The sequence below is a fragment of the Syzygium oleosum genome, unplaced genomic scaffold (genome assembly GCF_021117445.2).
Source record: "Syzygium oleosum isolate NSW1041296 unplaced genomic scaffold, Sole_v2.1 Sole_v2.32, whole genome shotgun sequence".
NCBI lineage: Eukaryota > Viridiplantae > Streptophyta > Magnoliopsida > Myrtales > Myrtaceae > Syzygium > Syzygium oleosum.
This window is the reverse complement of record NW_026607516.1, coordinates 1676468-1690784: the sequence shown is the minus strand read 5'-3', so window position 1 is coordinate 1690784 and position 14317 is coordinate 1676468. Positions and strand designations below refer to the sequence as shown.

General features: G+C 40.9%; 2 protein-coding genes across 3 annotated transcripts; both read left to right on the top strand.

Moving 5' to 3' along the window:
• Nucleotides 1–886: 886 nt before the first annotated feature.
• On the top strand, nucleotides 887–7405 carry LOC115685359 (uncharacterized protein At4g17910). Of its 2 annotated transcripts, XM_030610434.2 has the most exons (16): nucleotides 887–1024; nucleotides 1131–1194; nucleotides 1295–1340; nucleotides 2300–2433; nucleotides 3421–3494; nucleotides 3716–3791; nucleotides 3894–3983; nucleotides 4170–4243; nucleotides 4431–4518; nucleotides 5212–5338; nucleotides 5435–5539; nucleotides 5794–5923; nucleotides 6048–6099; nucleotides 6184–6228; nucleotides 6875–6973; nucleotides 7052–7405. In XM_030610434.2, the coding sequence occupies exons 1-16, from the start codon at nucleotides 975–977 to the stop codon at nucleotides 7202–7204; spliced, it is 1407 nt and encodes a 468-aa protein (XP_030466294.2). In that variant the 5' UTR covers nucleotides 887–974; the 3' UTR covers nucleotides 7205–7405. The 2 variants fall into 2 exon arrangements, with proteins under 2 accessions (XP_030466294.2, XP_056160592.1); XM_056304617.1 differs by lacking the exon at nucleotides 5212–5338 and having other exon boundaries at nucleotides 898–1024; nucleotides 5458–5539.
• Nucleotides 7406–11153: 3748 nt separating this feature from the next.
• On the top strand, nucleotides 11154–13582 carry LOC115685361 (transcription factor bHLH71-like). Its single transcript, XM_030610438.2, has 3 exons — nucleotides 11154–11744; nucleotides 12418–12873; nucleotides 13313–13582. The coding sequence occupies exons 1-3, from the start codon at nucleotides 11286–11288 to the stop codon at nucleotides 13406–13408; spliced, it is 1011 nt and encodes a 336-aa protein (XP_030466298.1). The 5' UTR covers nucleotides 11154–11285; the 3' UTR covers nucleotides 13409–13582.
• The last annotated feature ends 735 nt before the right edge of the window (nucleotides 13583–14317 follow it).

Sequence of the window (14317 nt, the reverse complement as noted above, 5' to 3'; positions counted from 1 at the left end):
GAAGGATGATACTTCGGTAATTACATTTATTTAAGGATTTATTTGTTACGTTAAAAAATGAATGATTTGAAAAATAATTTCTTAAAATCGGTTGTTTGTATCGATTGAAATAACTAGTCGATAATTTTTTTTTTTCATTATAGATGGATAATAAAAAAATATTTTTTATTTGTTCATTTTTAAAAGCAATATAAATTTTTGGAAAACGTATTTTAAATCATTTATTTTTCGTAAAATAAATGGGGCCTAAGTTCAAAATATAAAAAAAAAAAATTATACATAAAAGGGAAATCAAAAGGTTGCCTTTTGCTTTTATTGAAACAGAAACAAACATGCTCAAAACAATTCTGATATCATGCCGGATTTTTATTCGACACCAAATTAGAGGAGTATATGATCGTGATACCCGAACTCGATCTGACACGATTTAACTTGAAACCGCCGCTAATAGCCACATTTTCAATATCATTTCTGATAAAAACATTTCGTTATTACATTGAAACGTTTTTGTACCAACAAGAAATTACACAAATAGTCAACATGAACACGACACGCAAACATTAACTGACTTAGAATGTTGTTTCGTTTTTTGTAAATTCTTCCATTCAAATAAAAGATTCTACACGTTAGGGAAGGAGTCGAAGAGAATTTTTTTAAGGCTGTGTTTGAAAGAGAGAAAGGCCTAATATCATAAAAAATACCAGATTGGTATATTCGTGTCATATTTATTTTAAATTAGTTCTTGTGTCACAAAGGCTCATATCAGATTAAAATCTTTTGTGATAAAAAAAATTATTTTGATACGGTCGTATTAGTTTGGGGGATTTTTGCGGTATTAGTCTTTTAAATGAATTAATAGATTCAATTGAGATGGGGAAGAGAGGAACGCCTGCTTTTCCTTCTCTTCCTTCCAGCCGAGTGATCAAAGCTTGGGTTCTGCAGTTCCGTTTCTCTTCTCTTCTCTCCCGGCAGCAATGGAGTCTCGCGCCAAGTCCTTCAATCCTACCAAGCATCTCAAAGAAGAGTTCGATCTCTCTCCCTCTCCGTCTCTCTTATTCTCAATTTCAGTGACTACTGACCGACTGACTGCGTCGCTCACTCGGAGATCCTTCGTGTTGACCGCCGCTCAGATTCGTCAGCAACCTGAGGGGATCGTCCATGCTCGAGATCGCCGCTCTCTCCACCGTCGTCCCCGTAAGCCGCCCTTCCTCCCTCCCTCCGCCCGCTTCTCTTCGCTCCCTATAGCTTTGGTGGCGGATTCATTGTTTGTTTCGCTTCGTTTCGATCGTCTCAGGTCGTGGTGCTTCTGCGGCACTCGCTCGGCTCCCGCTCTCCATCCGGTACCCGATCGCTCTTTCGCTCTCTTCAAGCTGTATTACCGTATCGATTTGCTTGTGACATTGTCCGTGCTGCGTTCTGGGATTGTACTAGGAATTGTATGTTCGGCGTGGCGCCGGAGTTTTTTCGGTTTGGAATTGCAAGTTTGGAAACACTTTGGGTGTTTTGAGATTGAAAAATGTGTTGTTTGATGGTGGTGCGAGTGTTGCTTGTGGCGACAGGCGAAGGTGGCGGTGCTCTTGGTGGACCTGCCGGGGGAGCAGAGGTGGTGGTGGTAAGGGTGACGGTGGATGTTTTAGTGACGATGATTGAAGGTGGTAGTGGAGGAGGCGGCGGTCCTACTGTGGTGGTGATGATAGGAAGCGGCATTAATAGCAGCTGTTGTGTGATGTGGGGGTGATGGTAGAGTGTAGTGGGGTGGGATTGGGCTTGACATTGGTTGTGTTCATGCCGGCAGACAGATGTTGTCGCAGTGGTGCTCGCATCGGTGATAATACTAGCAGTCACATAATTGATGTTCTAATTTCATGGTTAAGCGAATGTGGAAGCTTGAGTCTGCTTTGTGGTGTGGCTGAGCTTGTGAAGTGTTTGTTACTATAATTGAATTCCAAACTCCAGCCTGTATAACGTAGGACCAAATGAAAAGGTTAAATTTGATCCGTGTTGTATGGTTCCAAGGCTTAATTCAATGAATTAGAACAGCGGCTTCATGTGCTCATACCAAATATATTGTAGTACTTATAAAAATAAACCAAACTCGATACCATTTTAAAAAGGCAGAGTTTCAACTTGTTATAGCATGAGCACAGAAGTTCTGTATACCTTTGGAACTTGCCATGAGCCTGCAGCCCTAGACAAGATCTCTTAGGTTTTATGGAATAGCCTCTCAGAAGGGTTCTTTTTTTTAATGTAGCATACCTGTAGCTGAGAGTGGAATTCTGATGTTAATCTATTTCGACAGACCTCGGTCACAAGGATGCTTTGTCAAAGAGAAACCGCGAATCATTAGTTTCTCCTAAGAGCTGGAGGGCTTACATGGCGACACTGACATTGGATTACCTATGTATTATTGTCCCCATACTGTTATCTTTTACTGTAAGTTTCTTGAACTAGCAACTCAGCTCTTTGAATGAAGCTTGTGTACTAGAGGGTTTCTATTATTTATCGAGTCTTCCTCGTGAGCAGGATTTGTTGTTCACAGTTTCATAAACTCAGTATCACCGTGGTGTTCTTTTCTAACAAGTTTTGACATCTTCCTTTCATGCTTAGAAGTCGACAACTCCTAGACCTTTTATTGGTGACTTTCCTCAAATAATATATTTTCGGAGCAGTATTTATTTGCTTAAGCTGTTTTAGATTTTCTATTCTCTAATATTTGAGGTTTATACAACAAAATTTTCTATGGATACTGATAAAAATTGAAGAAAGAAGCATGATTTATGTAATGCTGTTCATATTCCATACCACTGAACAATGAGGTTGCTCAAGATCTGTTCTGGGAAACAACTGCTTTCACTTTTAGCAAAGGGAAAATGACACAAACAGTCCCTGAACTTTGACCCAATGTGCAATTTGGTCCCTGAACTTTTAATTTGTTCAATGTGGTCCCTAAACTTTAACCTAATGTTCAATTTGGTCCCGAACTTTTGATTTGTTCAATGTGGTCCACGAACTTTTAATATGTGTTCAATTTAGTCCCTGAACTATTTAAAAATGTTCAATGCAGTCTTTCCATTAATTCAAGTGCAAGGACTATATTGAACATTTTTATATAGTTCAGGGACTAAATTGAACACATATTAAAAGTTCAGGGACCACATTGAACAAATTAAAAGTTCAGGGACCAAATTGAACATTATTTTAAAGTTCAGGGACTACATTGAACAAATTAAAAGTTCAGGGACCAAATTGTACATTGAGTCAAAGTTCGGGGACTGTTTGTGTCATTATCCCTTTAGCAAATTCTGGTGTATCATTTTAGCTTGAATGGAGAGAGATATTTCCTGATCTTTCCTGCTATTCTTTTACCTATTTTACACACTCTAGTTTGTTCCTAATCATGAACAAGTTTACATGTCTCAGGTTCTGTCAGAGTGGACGTACTGGTGGACAATTTTGTTAACATTTTCTCTGGTTCTATGTGCAGCAATTAAAAGGTCCACTCTTTAAATACTGTTTTCGGATCAGTATCTCATGTGCCGAAATATTAGAGATTTACACAAAATGCATAAGCTGCATGTATATGCCTAAATGCATGTATATAATCTCAAGACTGCATGTTCTTATTTCAATTTCCTGAGCAGTGTAGGACAGGATGCTTTCGTACACAGCTGGCTTCTATTTTGTTGCTGACCCAAGTATTGATAGTTTCATGCAGATTTTATTCTTCTCTTCTTTCAAGAGTGGCACCTAATTCTTTGAGGACAGATATTTCATTGTACAGGGTTTGCATGGTATTTAAGTTGGATGCTTTTCTTTCATGTTAGTACAGCTTATTTTAGCAGCTTATCCATTTCCTTATGACATAGTTTTCCCCGCGAGGTTGATTGCTGCAGATGATTGTGACTTGTTTGTGTATCTTGGCTGTTGACTTTAGAATATTCCCGAGGAGATATGCTAAAACTGAAACTTTTGGCACTGGATTGGTAAGATGCATGACCTCCTCTTATATCATAGAGCTGTGGTGCTACTTTTGTGGGTCCAAGTCAATTGTTTCACCATCTTTACAAGCAGCTTGAACTAGGTCAATATTCGAAGGAGAAAAAAAAGAACAATAAAAAGTAGCTGGAACTGGCATATTTGACATATTTGTCTGTTTCCGTCTTCTCCAGATGGATCTTGGTGTTGGCTCATTTGTGCTGGCAAATGCTTTGGTGTCAAGACAAGCTCGAAACATTTCATCTGTGTGAGTGTTTTTCCCCTTTCCAATTTATTAGTCTCTACAACCTTAAATAGTTCAACACACAAGATTGAAAGATTGTGACATGAGGTGCAAAAAGTTGAAGATAGTCGACCTTCGATAATGAACTCATCCACTGTTAAAAGTCAATTTTGATGGTTTAATTTTTCATATCTTCCTCTAATTTTTTCAGGAATCTGATGACAGCACTAAGAAATACCGGTCCTCTCATTGCTTTAGGGTTTGGACGGCTTGTTTCTACAGCTGGTGTAGATTATCAGGTGGAATATCTTCCCTCAGATTGCTTTTAGGCTACCAGCATTTGCGTTGTATCATTGCATATGTGTAGATATAATTATCATCCTCAAGGGTGCTATATAATTAAATATGTACATGAATGTAGAGAGACTGAACTAAGGGTAGTACTACTCTTGATGGGTAAGTATCTTCTCAATGTCTGTAGGTCTACATTAAGCGGAAGAGTTATGCGTAAAACTATTTACACCAACTCCATCTGGGTAAGTCATAGGAACTCTATTTTACCCAGGATTCTCGAGTAGGTGGCTATTACCATCGGCTTCGGATAGTCTCCTTTTTATCAAAGAATTACAGTATAAGCTTATAAAAAAACCAATCCTTTCACTCTTTCTGTGCTTCTTGTTTGCTTTTTAAAACTAGACAACAGTCATAGCAGAATGGTCTTGTCAATATGCCATATGCAGCATTATATTCTCCCTTGGTACCTTTTGGAGGTCTCTTAGACCCTGTTGGACCTCTGTTTGAGAATCTCCAATGAATTACTGCAGTTTGTTTGTGATTTAAGCTTCATAGCTGTCGAAAGAGAATAATGTTGTGACATGCAGTCTGCTGCTCGTCTCCAACGTAGACTTATCGCCTTTATTTTGTGTCATGTAAGCATTTCTGGTTGCTTCTTACTATCTTACATATGTCAGTCTTCTCCCTCCGTGTTTTAGGTTCATGTCGGGGAGTATGGAGTGCACTGGAATTTTTTCTTCACCCTTGCTGCCGTCTCATTGCTAACCTCTTTAATAAACATTTCCCCCAAGAATTGCGGGATACTAGGTTTCTTAATTTTGATAGGTACTTTTTTTATACTTGTGATATGTTTTTGCGTGATCAAGCATCTTCAGTACTTTTCTTAGTGTCGTCATATAAATTGACTTCTTAATTCCTCAGGCTATCAAAGTTGCCTCGTGCAGGGGTTAAACTTATATCTAATTTCCAGTGAAAGAGGTTCCAGCATCATTAGTCAAAATAAGGAAGGAATATTTAGCATTTTTGGTAAGGACTTCTTGGTATTAGCTAATTGTTTCTCTCTGTTGTGAATTCTGGGGAAGCTATGGTTACTTGGAATGAATTGTAATTAACTTATTTATGTGCTAGTTAATTCGGGAGCCATGCTCTTCTGGCAACACGAGCTATAGATTTAATTTTGAAAAATATTTAATTTCTTGGCAGTTTAGGTTTTAGTTTCTTCATAAACAATTCTTCACCCTCGATTGGCTTATGTTTAGTAAGCTGATGGCATATTTCAGGATATTGGGGCATGTACCTTGTTGGCGTTCAGTTAGGCAATTATCTCTTCTTCGGAAACCGGACCTCTGCTACAGAGAGAGGCAAAGAATGGGCAAGAAGAAGGGTATGGATTATTGCACTTCTATTCTGGTATGAGCTTGTTATCTATTTTTTTTTTTATGTGTCCTTTTAGAGCCTTTCATCTTTTTGTCACTTGCAATGTGTTTAATGGACCCAATATGGACTAACCCTTTTCTCTCAATGCATGTGGTAGGTTATTTACAATAATTCTGGACAGGCATGTCGAACGTGTTTCACGTAGAATGGTGAGGTTTCTTTGGTTGCATCAATCTTTACTCAAGGAAGTCTTCTACATAAGCTTTAAGAAAGGATTGATCTCTTTTTTGCAGTGCAACCTGGCTTATGTTACTCTTGTGTTGGCACAAAACTTTCAGGTCATTGCTATTTCCCTCTATTATAGTGAAACCCAAAAGTTTAGAAGCATGTTGAAAATATGTCATACTGCATTATTGTTTTCTGCCTGGTAGAGCAATATCATGTCTTTTTTTTTTTTTTTTTTAGATTCTGGGATGGTTAATCGGTATAAACTATTAGTATGTATGTTCTGATTTCACTCATCCATGAGTCATCTCATGCTGAATAATGTATCACATGCTGCAATCATGGGAAATGCGTGAGTGTCCTTTTCACTCATTGGTTAATCTAAATCTTGTTACGCACACACTTTGACCTTTTCACAGTCTTTTCATAATTTTTGAAATTGAATAATATTTTAATTTATGCGGGAAAGCAACAAGTTCGTTTTGCTTATTATTAAGTGTAAACAAACCAAGTCCTTGATCTTAAATCCTCAAGTTGTTGGTTGATGGATATCGACAGTCAAAGTGCTAGTGGTTAATATGTGTTATTCAATGTCAACTTTTGAAAGAGACGCATGTGGAACTTCTTAGAACAGTAACTTAAGCACTAGTTAGACGTGTGTTTACTTTCAGTGGGTAGTTTTCTCGTGCAAACACACAGTGCTATACCCTTATGGTAATTTGCTGACTCTTGAGGTTGAGACTTTGGCATGTTTTATAGGTATTAGCCATACTCATGCTCTCTGATTATGTTGGTGGGAGCAAAAGTTCAATTCTTGAGGATGCATTCAACCGGAATTTACTGGGTTCATTCCTCCTGGTACAGCACTGTGCTTTATGCGGAACTATGTTTGCTGAATCTTGATATCACCTAATGTTTATTTCTGCTTATGTGCAGGCAAACGTGCTAACGGGTGTGGTTAACTTGTTTTTCGAGACTCTGTTTGCGTCGCCACTCACATCCCTAGCCATCCTATTACTTTATGGCTACGTGCTGTCTGTGATCACCGGGGCTTTAGAATTTTACAGCATTAGGCTAAAGTTTTGGTAGAGGGAATGTTACCTTGATCCTCTTTATTTGTACGTTATAGCAGTGATTATTGACCATGTTAAGGTCTCATCTTTCGTGCACTCGGCACCAATACATCAGGAAAGTTCCACTGCTAGGAACATTAGTTCGTATTTCAATTATTAATCTAATATATCTAGTGTGAGGAACTAAACTAATCAAAATCTTTGTAAGTATGACTAAGGAATTGCAGAATGGATTGTTCTCTTCACACCGATCGAGATGAGAAGGGGGTAAACGAAAAGCCAAATCGCAGAGGTAAGCAATCCTTTTTTATCTCATGGTCCCGAGGCGAGACGGCAGGTATGTATTGGACACGCATCGCTGGTGCACACATGTATGAGCACATGCAGATGCATGCTAAACTAGAGCTTGCTAGTTGCCCTTGCCCATATGGCCAGTCACTCTGCCTGGCTTCTTTACAAAAGACAACACACAACTCATATTTCTAGGTCATGTACATGTCCGCAGGCTTGGTCTTTGTCGTCTGCATGCATAGATTCTCGTTTCTCTCTCACCCCCAACCCAAGTGTTGTTGCTTTTGGCGAGAAGCACCTTCCCTACACAGATGGGCAGACTCTTTTGAGCACCTTCGCGGCCTGTCCCCATCTTGTGGGGTGGGCTCTATGGATGCGTACTTTATTTTAATGGTGCCAGCGCCACATTTTACATTTCGGTGATCTCGAGATTCGGATAAGGATTGAGATTGAACCATTTAAGGATATGCTTATGTCCTGATTAGTTCTTTTGAATGCATAGAACGAGACTAGAGATTTTATCATATGATGCGCTGTGGAAGTAAAACGAGAGGGGGGGTTTGAAAATCGAAAGGGTGGGGGGGAGAGAGTGGAGTGAATGATTGCTACTGGTAAAAAAGTAGTTTTCTCGGTCTGAAGGTCAGAAGCTTTGGTGGTCACATGGATTTTGCCTGCAGGTCTCTGACAAGGTTGGACCATAATTGTCCAAACGAAGGTCGACCACCACCAACCAGCCCCACCAAGCCCAACGCCGGACGCCCGCGCACCCATTTTCATCAGTCCATCTTTTTGCCTCTAAATAATAAAAAGAATCGAAACCACAATAGAATAGGAAAAAAAAAGGGCTACAAGTCCCACTGTTCTTTAGCCTGCTCTCTCTCTCTCTCTGAGCGTACGGACATCATCGTTGACCCTGACTATGTGGTTCTGAATCTTCTGATGCGTGGACAAACGAAGCCGTAATTTTATTTTTGCTAGTGTACATAGAACCACGCGAGTCTTATCTTCTCTATCCGGTCCTATCTATCCGCTGAAAGTGAGGAGCACAAGAACCCTCTTTGCTAAAAGAGTAGATAAATGAGGGGAAGAAGAGGTGTGGTGTAAACCTTTGAAATCTGCCCGGTTTGTGACGTGTGCGGAGCTAAGTCAAAAGCTAGCGCGCGACCCGTGCAGAGACTACTGGCTTCGAGTGGAAATATTGTGAGTTTCTAAGGAAACCCTTTATATATCCAACGGGATTTTATGTTAGTTGCAGAGCTTTACTCCGGGGCATGAATGTGTGGTGGTCGACCTAGTCATTGTTCTAAAATTCTAAACGCAGAACATGAAGAGAGATGAGCATTTTACATTTCTAGTGAATCGTCGTATAAGAGAACAGTAGTGGCTACACTGTCGATGAAAATTACGGGCGATGATCGCTTGATATGCTTCACCACAAGTTATGCCCCAAATGTTTCGGCACATCCCGTGTGTACCTAGATAGATACTCGAGGTGCGTGTGAGCCTTTCTTAGTTATTTGAGAATTCTTCGAATCTCCTGTACTATCATGTTATTTATCTTACCATTGCCTGCTTCTATCTTGAAATTTGATAAATCATTGGATACCTAAATTACGTTCTCTTTTCATTACAATGTCATGATCAATGAGCCATACTAAAAAATCGGCGTTATGTTATTCTTATCTTTTTCGATTGCGGGTTTTTTTTTTTGGCTTAATGTAATCCTGTCTTTACCACTAATTATTCTTACTTGGATTATGAAAACTGCAATTTAGCCGATAAATGTTTGTCTTTCTCATAAGAAATGTGTAGATAAAAGGCAATCATGCCGGAAAATGAAGATCAAATGAAAGATACCAACCCTCGACCAGGGCAGCAAAGACTACGACGTCGATATTAGTTAGCAGTTGCCGGGCAACCATTCCAATAGAAAAGACAAAGTTACAACAATGTCACTCAAAAGGATCAAAGCATATCGAAAAACCACATTCGAAGCATTCAAGGCATTGCGACGCTCGCGCGCCAACCATGCCTAGAGAAACACGAATCTTGTCATTCCCTTCATTCATCATTGAACAGTCGCACGCGAGCATATCCAGATGGTTTGAACTCAAACTGGATTGTCACAATGCGCTTGCAACATCTATAGAGGCAAGAATTTTGGTGGCAATGACTACGAGAGCAAAATCTGCCAAATTCCAAGGGCTGATGAAAGGAGATCCCCCCTGAAGAACTTCGAAAGAATGATCTTTTTGGCACCATTTCGAATCTACTGTCTATAAAAATATCAGTGCTTACATTACCTTCCAACACCCAAAAAGAGTGGCCACACATGACCCTCCTCTCAGATGATGATGTCCATCCCGGAAATGCTTCAAGCAATGAATTCATTAGTACTTGCTTAGTACTACTGCTTCCCACCTTTATTATCCTTTGTAGCCAGACAGACATTGCGTATTGTTTTTCTGTTTTCTTTTGCGCCACCATACACTGCATCTCCACCGTTCATTTCCCAAAACAAAAGCATCATGCGTTGCATGCATGCATGGCTCGGGGCTCAGCTTCAGAGGATTATTCAAAACCCCACGCACCAGACAAGCTTTTCAACCCTGAAATGAAGAGTGTAGTTGTGTTGTGGATGATGCCAATGCGTGCATTTTCACCGCGGGGATGAGAGCGAATGTTTGAGGGTATAAGCTGGGGGAGGGCCCGTTCTTTTTTATCTTTTTTATCCCCCCTGTAAGCGAGGGCAAAACCCAACGGAAGAGAGGAGGGGATTTGAACTGTGAGGAGAGGAGTTGCTTTTTGTAAATAAATATATGGCTGCTCCTTCGTGTTGTTTGCATCCAATGCTTTGCCCATTGATAGATTTGGGTCCCCACCCTCTCTCTCTCTCTCTCTCTCTCTCTCTACATTGCAGAAAGTGTGGCAGAATTGGCAGTTTGTCTGTGAAATCGGGAAGGGAACCAAAACAAGGACGAGAGAGAGAGGGAGAGAGGGGGAGATGAGAAGGGTCTCTCTCTCTCTCTCTCTCTCTCTCTCTCTCTCTCTGATCTTTCTCTGTCTCTGTGTTTTTTAGTTTTAAAATCTTTTTCCTCCTTCGCCTTTTGGAAGCAGAAAAAGCACGACACCTTTTCACTGCTCCTCTCACGTGCACTCTTTCCCTTTTCTCTACTCTTTTCATTTACCATTTCCATCTCCATTTTTCCTGTGTGTCCTCCCTACGCTTGGATTCTCTTGTTCTCAACTAGTCCTGTCCTAAGTCGTGTGATCATACAGAAAGGAGACAAAGAAAAGCCTGGCCTGGCCACACACACCCTTCAATTCCTTCCTCCATGAACTTGCATAATGAAGAAACCTATTGGAACGCAACAAAGATGACTGTCGATCAACTCGAATGGTGAAATCAGTATGTCATGTTTCGTTCAGTCCACGTACTCCTAATAATGGGTACCGCCCGATTAATTCGGAATTTGGGATGACCCATATGATAATTTGACATAAGGGTTTTATAAGTCTCGGATGCAATGAAAAGATACAGTCTAGGCATGTACCTTATGATCCTTTTTTTTTCAGCAAATTCACTATCTCTTTAAAAGAAAAAAGAGGACTACTACGTGTCCTCAATATTTTTTTCTTCCGTAGGGCTAAGTATAAAAGCGCTGGCGTGCTCTATAGCATAGCCCTAAGCAAAAGCTAAAGCGGTGGTCTTTCCATAGTCTTCTTCACTCGTTTTATCCCAAGAAAAGAGAAACACACACCAAACTCAAAGCTCAAAGCTCAAACGAGGAAAATAAAAGGAAAAGATGGCGCTGGACGCTCTCTCGGCCAACGACCTCCTCAACTTCATCATCTACGACACCTTCTCCGCCACCCCCTACGGCTCCCACGACTCCTCCGACACCACCTTCTTCGACAGCCACCACCACCTCGCTCAGCAACCCCATCAAGAACAAGCTGCTGCTGCCGGTTCTTGCTCCCTGCAGGCCAACTCCAACAGCGGCTCTCCTCCACCGCCGCCGCCGGCGCCTCCTCCACCGCAGCAGAACCGGCGAGCGAGGTCCGGGGAGAGGAGGGCGGCCAGCCTGGGGGCGGCGGCGCAGGGGAGGAAGAAGCGGAAGAGGAGGGCGAGGGTGTCCAAGAACAAGGAGGAGGCGGAGACGCAGAGGATGACCCACATTGCCGTCGAGAGGAATCGCCGGAAGCAGATGAACGAGCACTTGGCCGTCCTCAGGGCCTTGATGCCCGAGTCCTATGTCCAAAGGGTTTGTTCTCCTTTCTCTAACTCTCTCTCGCTCTCTCTCTCCCTCAGGTGTTGTGTTCATTAAGTGCACTACACTGACATGGCTTTGTACATTCTCATTCTCATCCTCTCCTGATTTTTCATTATATGTGGAGAGATATAACAGCCTTTCACATTTAACAGACTCCATGCAGAATTTTTTGTGGAGGTGGCCATTAAATTACTATGCTTTCTTGCTTATTAGAAACTGCATTCTCCCAATAATATGGGGGAGGAAAAAAAAAGTGTCTTCATTAACTTCACAATATGCTTCCCCCACAGAATTATTGGTCACCAAGGAAATTGGGGTTCTTGAAATTCGTAGTGGGTGGTGAGTATCTATCTTCATGCTGCATTGTTCTGATAAAACAGTTCATCTTCAAGTTGACCCTCAAACTCTATCATCAGCTCGTACCTTCTGTCATGTGAAGGGGAAAAAACAGTGTGATGTGGGTTTCATCTGAAAATATTGGAAAGACAACATGCATGCTTCTCCTCTCCCAAATAAGTTGTTGGGAATTCCATATCTTTCGAAACTCGGTGTAAAGCATTCATGCCTTGGAGCAGCAATGTTTGGGCTTCAATTTAACTCCTCCGTCAGCTATTTTTCATTATCTCTAATCTAACATGTGGATGCTAAAAATTCCTATGTGAAGGGTGACCAAGCCTCCATAGTTGGTGGAGCCATTGAGTTCGTCAAGGAGCTAGAGCATCTCCTGCAGTCCCTTGAAGCCCAAAAGCTCCAACTTTCACAACACCAAGCAGGACAAGACATCACCAATGAAGAAGCGGACACGACCAACAACACCAACAATGATGGTCCCTCCAAAATCCTGCAACCCCCATTTTCACAGTTTTTCATGTACCCTCAATACACATGGTCTCAAGCCCCCAACAAGTACACAGCCTCCTCCACTTCAACCGCCAGAGCGGCCATCGCCGACATCGAGGTCACCCTCATCGAGACCCATGCGAGCCTCAGGATCCTCTCAAGGAGGAACCCTCGACAGCTCTCAAGGTTGATTGCGGGATTTCACACGCTCCACCTCAATATCCTCCACCTCAATGTAACCACATTGGACCCTCTCGTCCTCTACTCAATCAGTGCCAAGGTATTGTTGTTTGTCCTAAATCAGTCCTTGCTGTGTCCTGCACATATTTTTTTTCTCTCAACTGTGCCAATGATTTCTCCGTTCTTGATTCAAGTTGCATTATTAGACAGATTGAGTCCCAACTCGATGTGACCAAAAATTCAATGGCCGTCATTATGAGAACTATAGAATCATATGTTGTTGCAGACATTATTTAATATTTGGGGGCATCCTAGGAGCTGTAGCAGACATTATGAAATCTGGTCTAGTATTAATTGACACAAGAAGGAGAGAGAATGAACAGAGAAAAGTGCAGGTTCTTTACATGACTATGGTTTGTGTTCCATGTTTGGAAAAAAATGTCTGTGCTCATGGTTTTGGGAAAAAAGTTTGGATTTTTTGGGGATTATAACAAAAGGACTTGGATTAATGAGGATGCTTTGGTGCTTTGAACACACAGGTTGAAGAAGGGTGCCAGCTCACCTCAGTAGATGACATAGCAGGAGCTGTCCACCACATGCTCAGAATAATTGAGGAAGGCAGTGAAATTTGTTGATATTTTTACATTAGGCTGCCTGGATTGCCCTTTGGTTCCAGCTGAAATAACCAGGATCCCCACCCCTCTTTTCTTTTCCTTTCCTCTTTTTTCTTTTATGGGGTTCCTTTCTCTTGCAACTAGAGTTTCTCTCTGTTTATCTATATGTAACGAATGTATTAATTGGTTCTTTCATTTGTTTGGTTTCCTTGGGTACCACTTTATTTGGGCAGTCACCAGAAAAAGAAAGAAAGAAAAGAAAGCAGAAACCATGAAAGAGCTTGGACTGTTAATGTGGGATCTGCAATTCCTCAGCCCTAGCAATGCTAGAGCATCTGATTAAAGTAATGTGCATTGGCTGGACTGATTTGCTGAGTTTCCACAAATGTTCATGTAATTCGATAAATAGACATTACACACTACTCCATCTGAAAATATAATCTCTTTACTTTTTTCTTTTTCTTTTTGGCTTCTTTCTGACTACATTCAAGCGTTGCCCCTGCTTGAGAAGCAACTCTTGGATAGACAGCAATAAAAGGGGAACGTTACCTAAACTAATTCCAATAGACTAAGTAATTCATTTGAGTGAACTAAAACCAGACCTTTGGATTTGTTCAACCGCTCTTGATGTCCCATATATATATCGACATCGATATCAAGATTAACCTAACTTTAATCCGAGCTCGGACTTAGCGTAGGAGCCACTTTGTATGGTGAATGATTAGAGTAATTTCACGGTATGAGCGGTAATTTTCCCACCTACATCTGATGAATATAAGGAGTCACAGTTTGTTCACTACAAAAAAAAAATGGTTTCTTTACACCGCCAGACAAAATACTAAGTATCATTGTCCAAACCTATCTCAATCGCAATGTCTGGACCGCGTACAATTTTGACAACCTATATCTCAAACAAATTAAGCCCACCAA

Coding starts and splice junctions, on each gene's coding strand:
- LOC115685359 (XM_030610434.2), top strand. CDS start 975: ATGGAGTCTCGCGCCAAGTCCTTCAATCCTACCAAGCATCTCAAAGAA. Junction 3,495..3,715: donor CTATGTGCAGCAATTAAAAG/GTCCACTCTTTA, acceptor AGTTTCATGCAG/ATTTTATTCTTCTCTTCTTT. Junction 4,519..5,211: donor CAGCTGGTGTAGATTATCAG/GTGGAATATCTT, acceptor TCCGTGTTTTAG/GTTCATGTCGGGGAGTATGG.
- LOC115685361 (XM_030610438.2), top strand. CDS start 11,286: ATGGCGCTGGACGCTCTCTCGGCCAACGACCTCCTCAACTTCATCATC. Junction 11,745..12,417: donor CCGAGTCCTATGTCCAAAGG/GTTTGTTCTCCT, acceptor TCCTATGTGAAG/GGTGACCAAGCCTCCATAGT. Junction 12,874..13,312: donor TCTACTCAATCAGTGCCAAG/GTATTGTTGTTT, acceptor TTGAACACACAG/GTTGAAGAAGGGTGCCAGCT.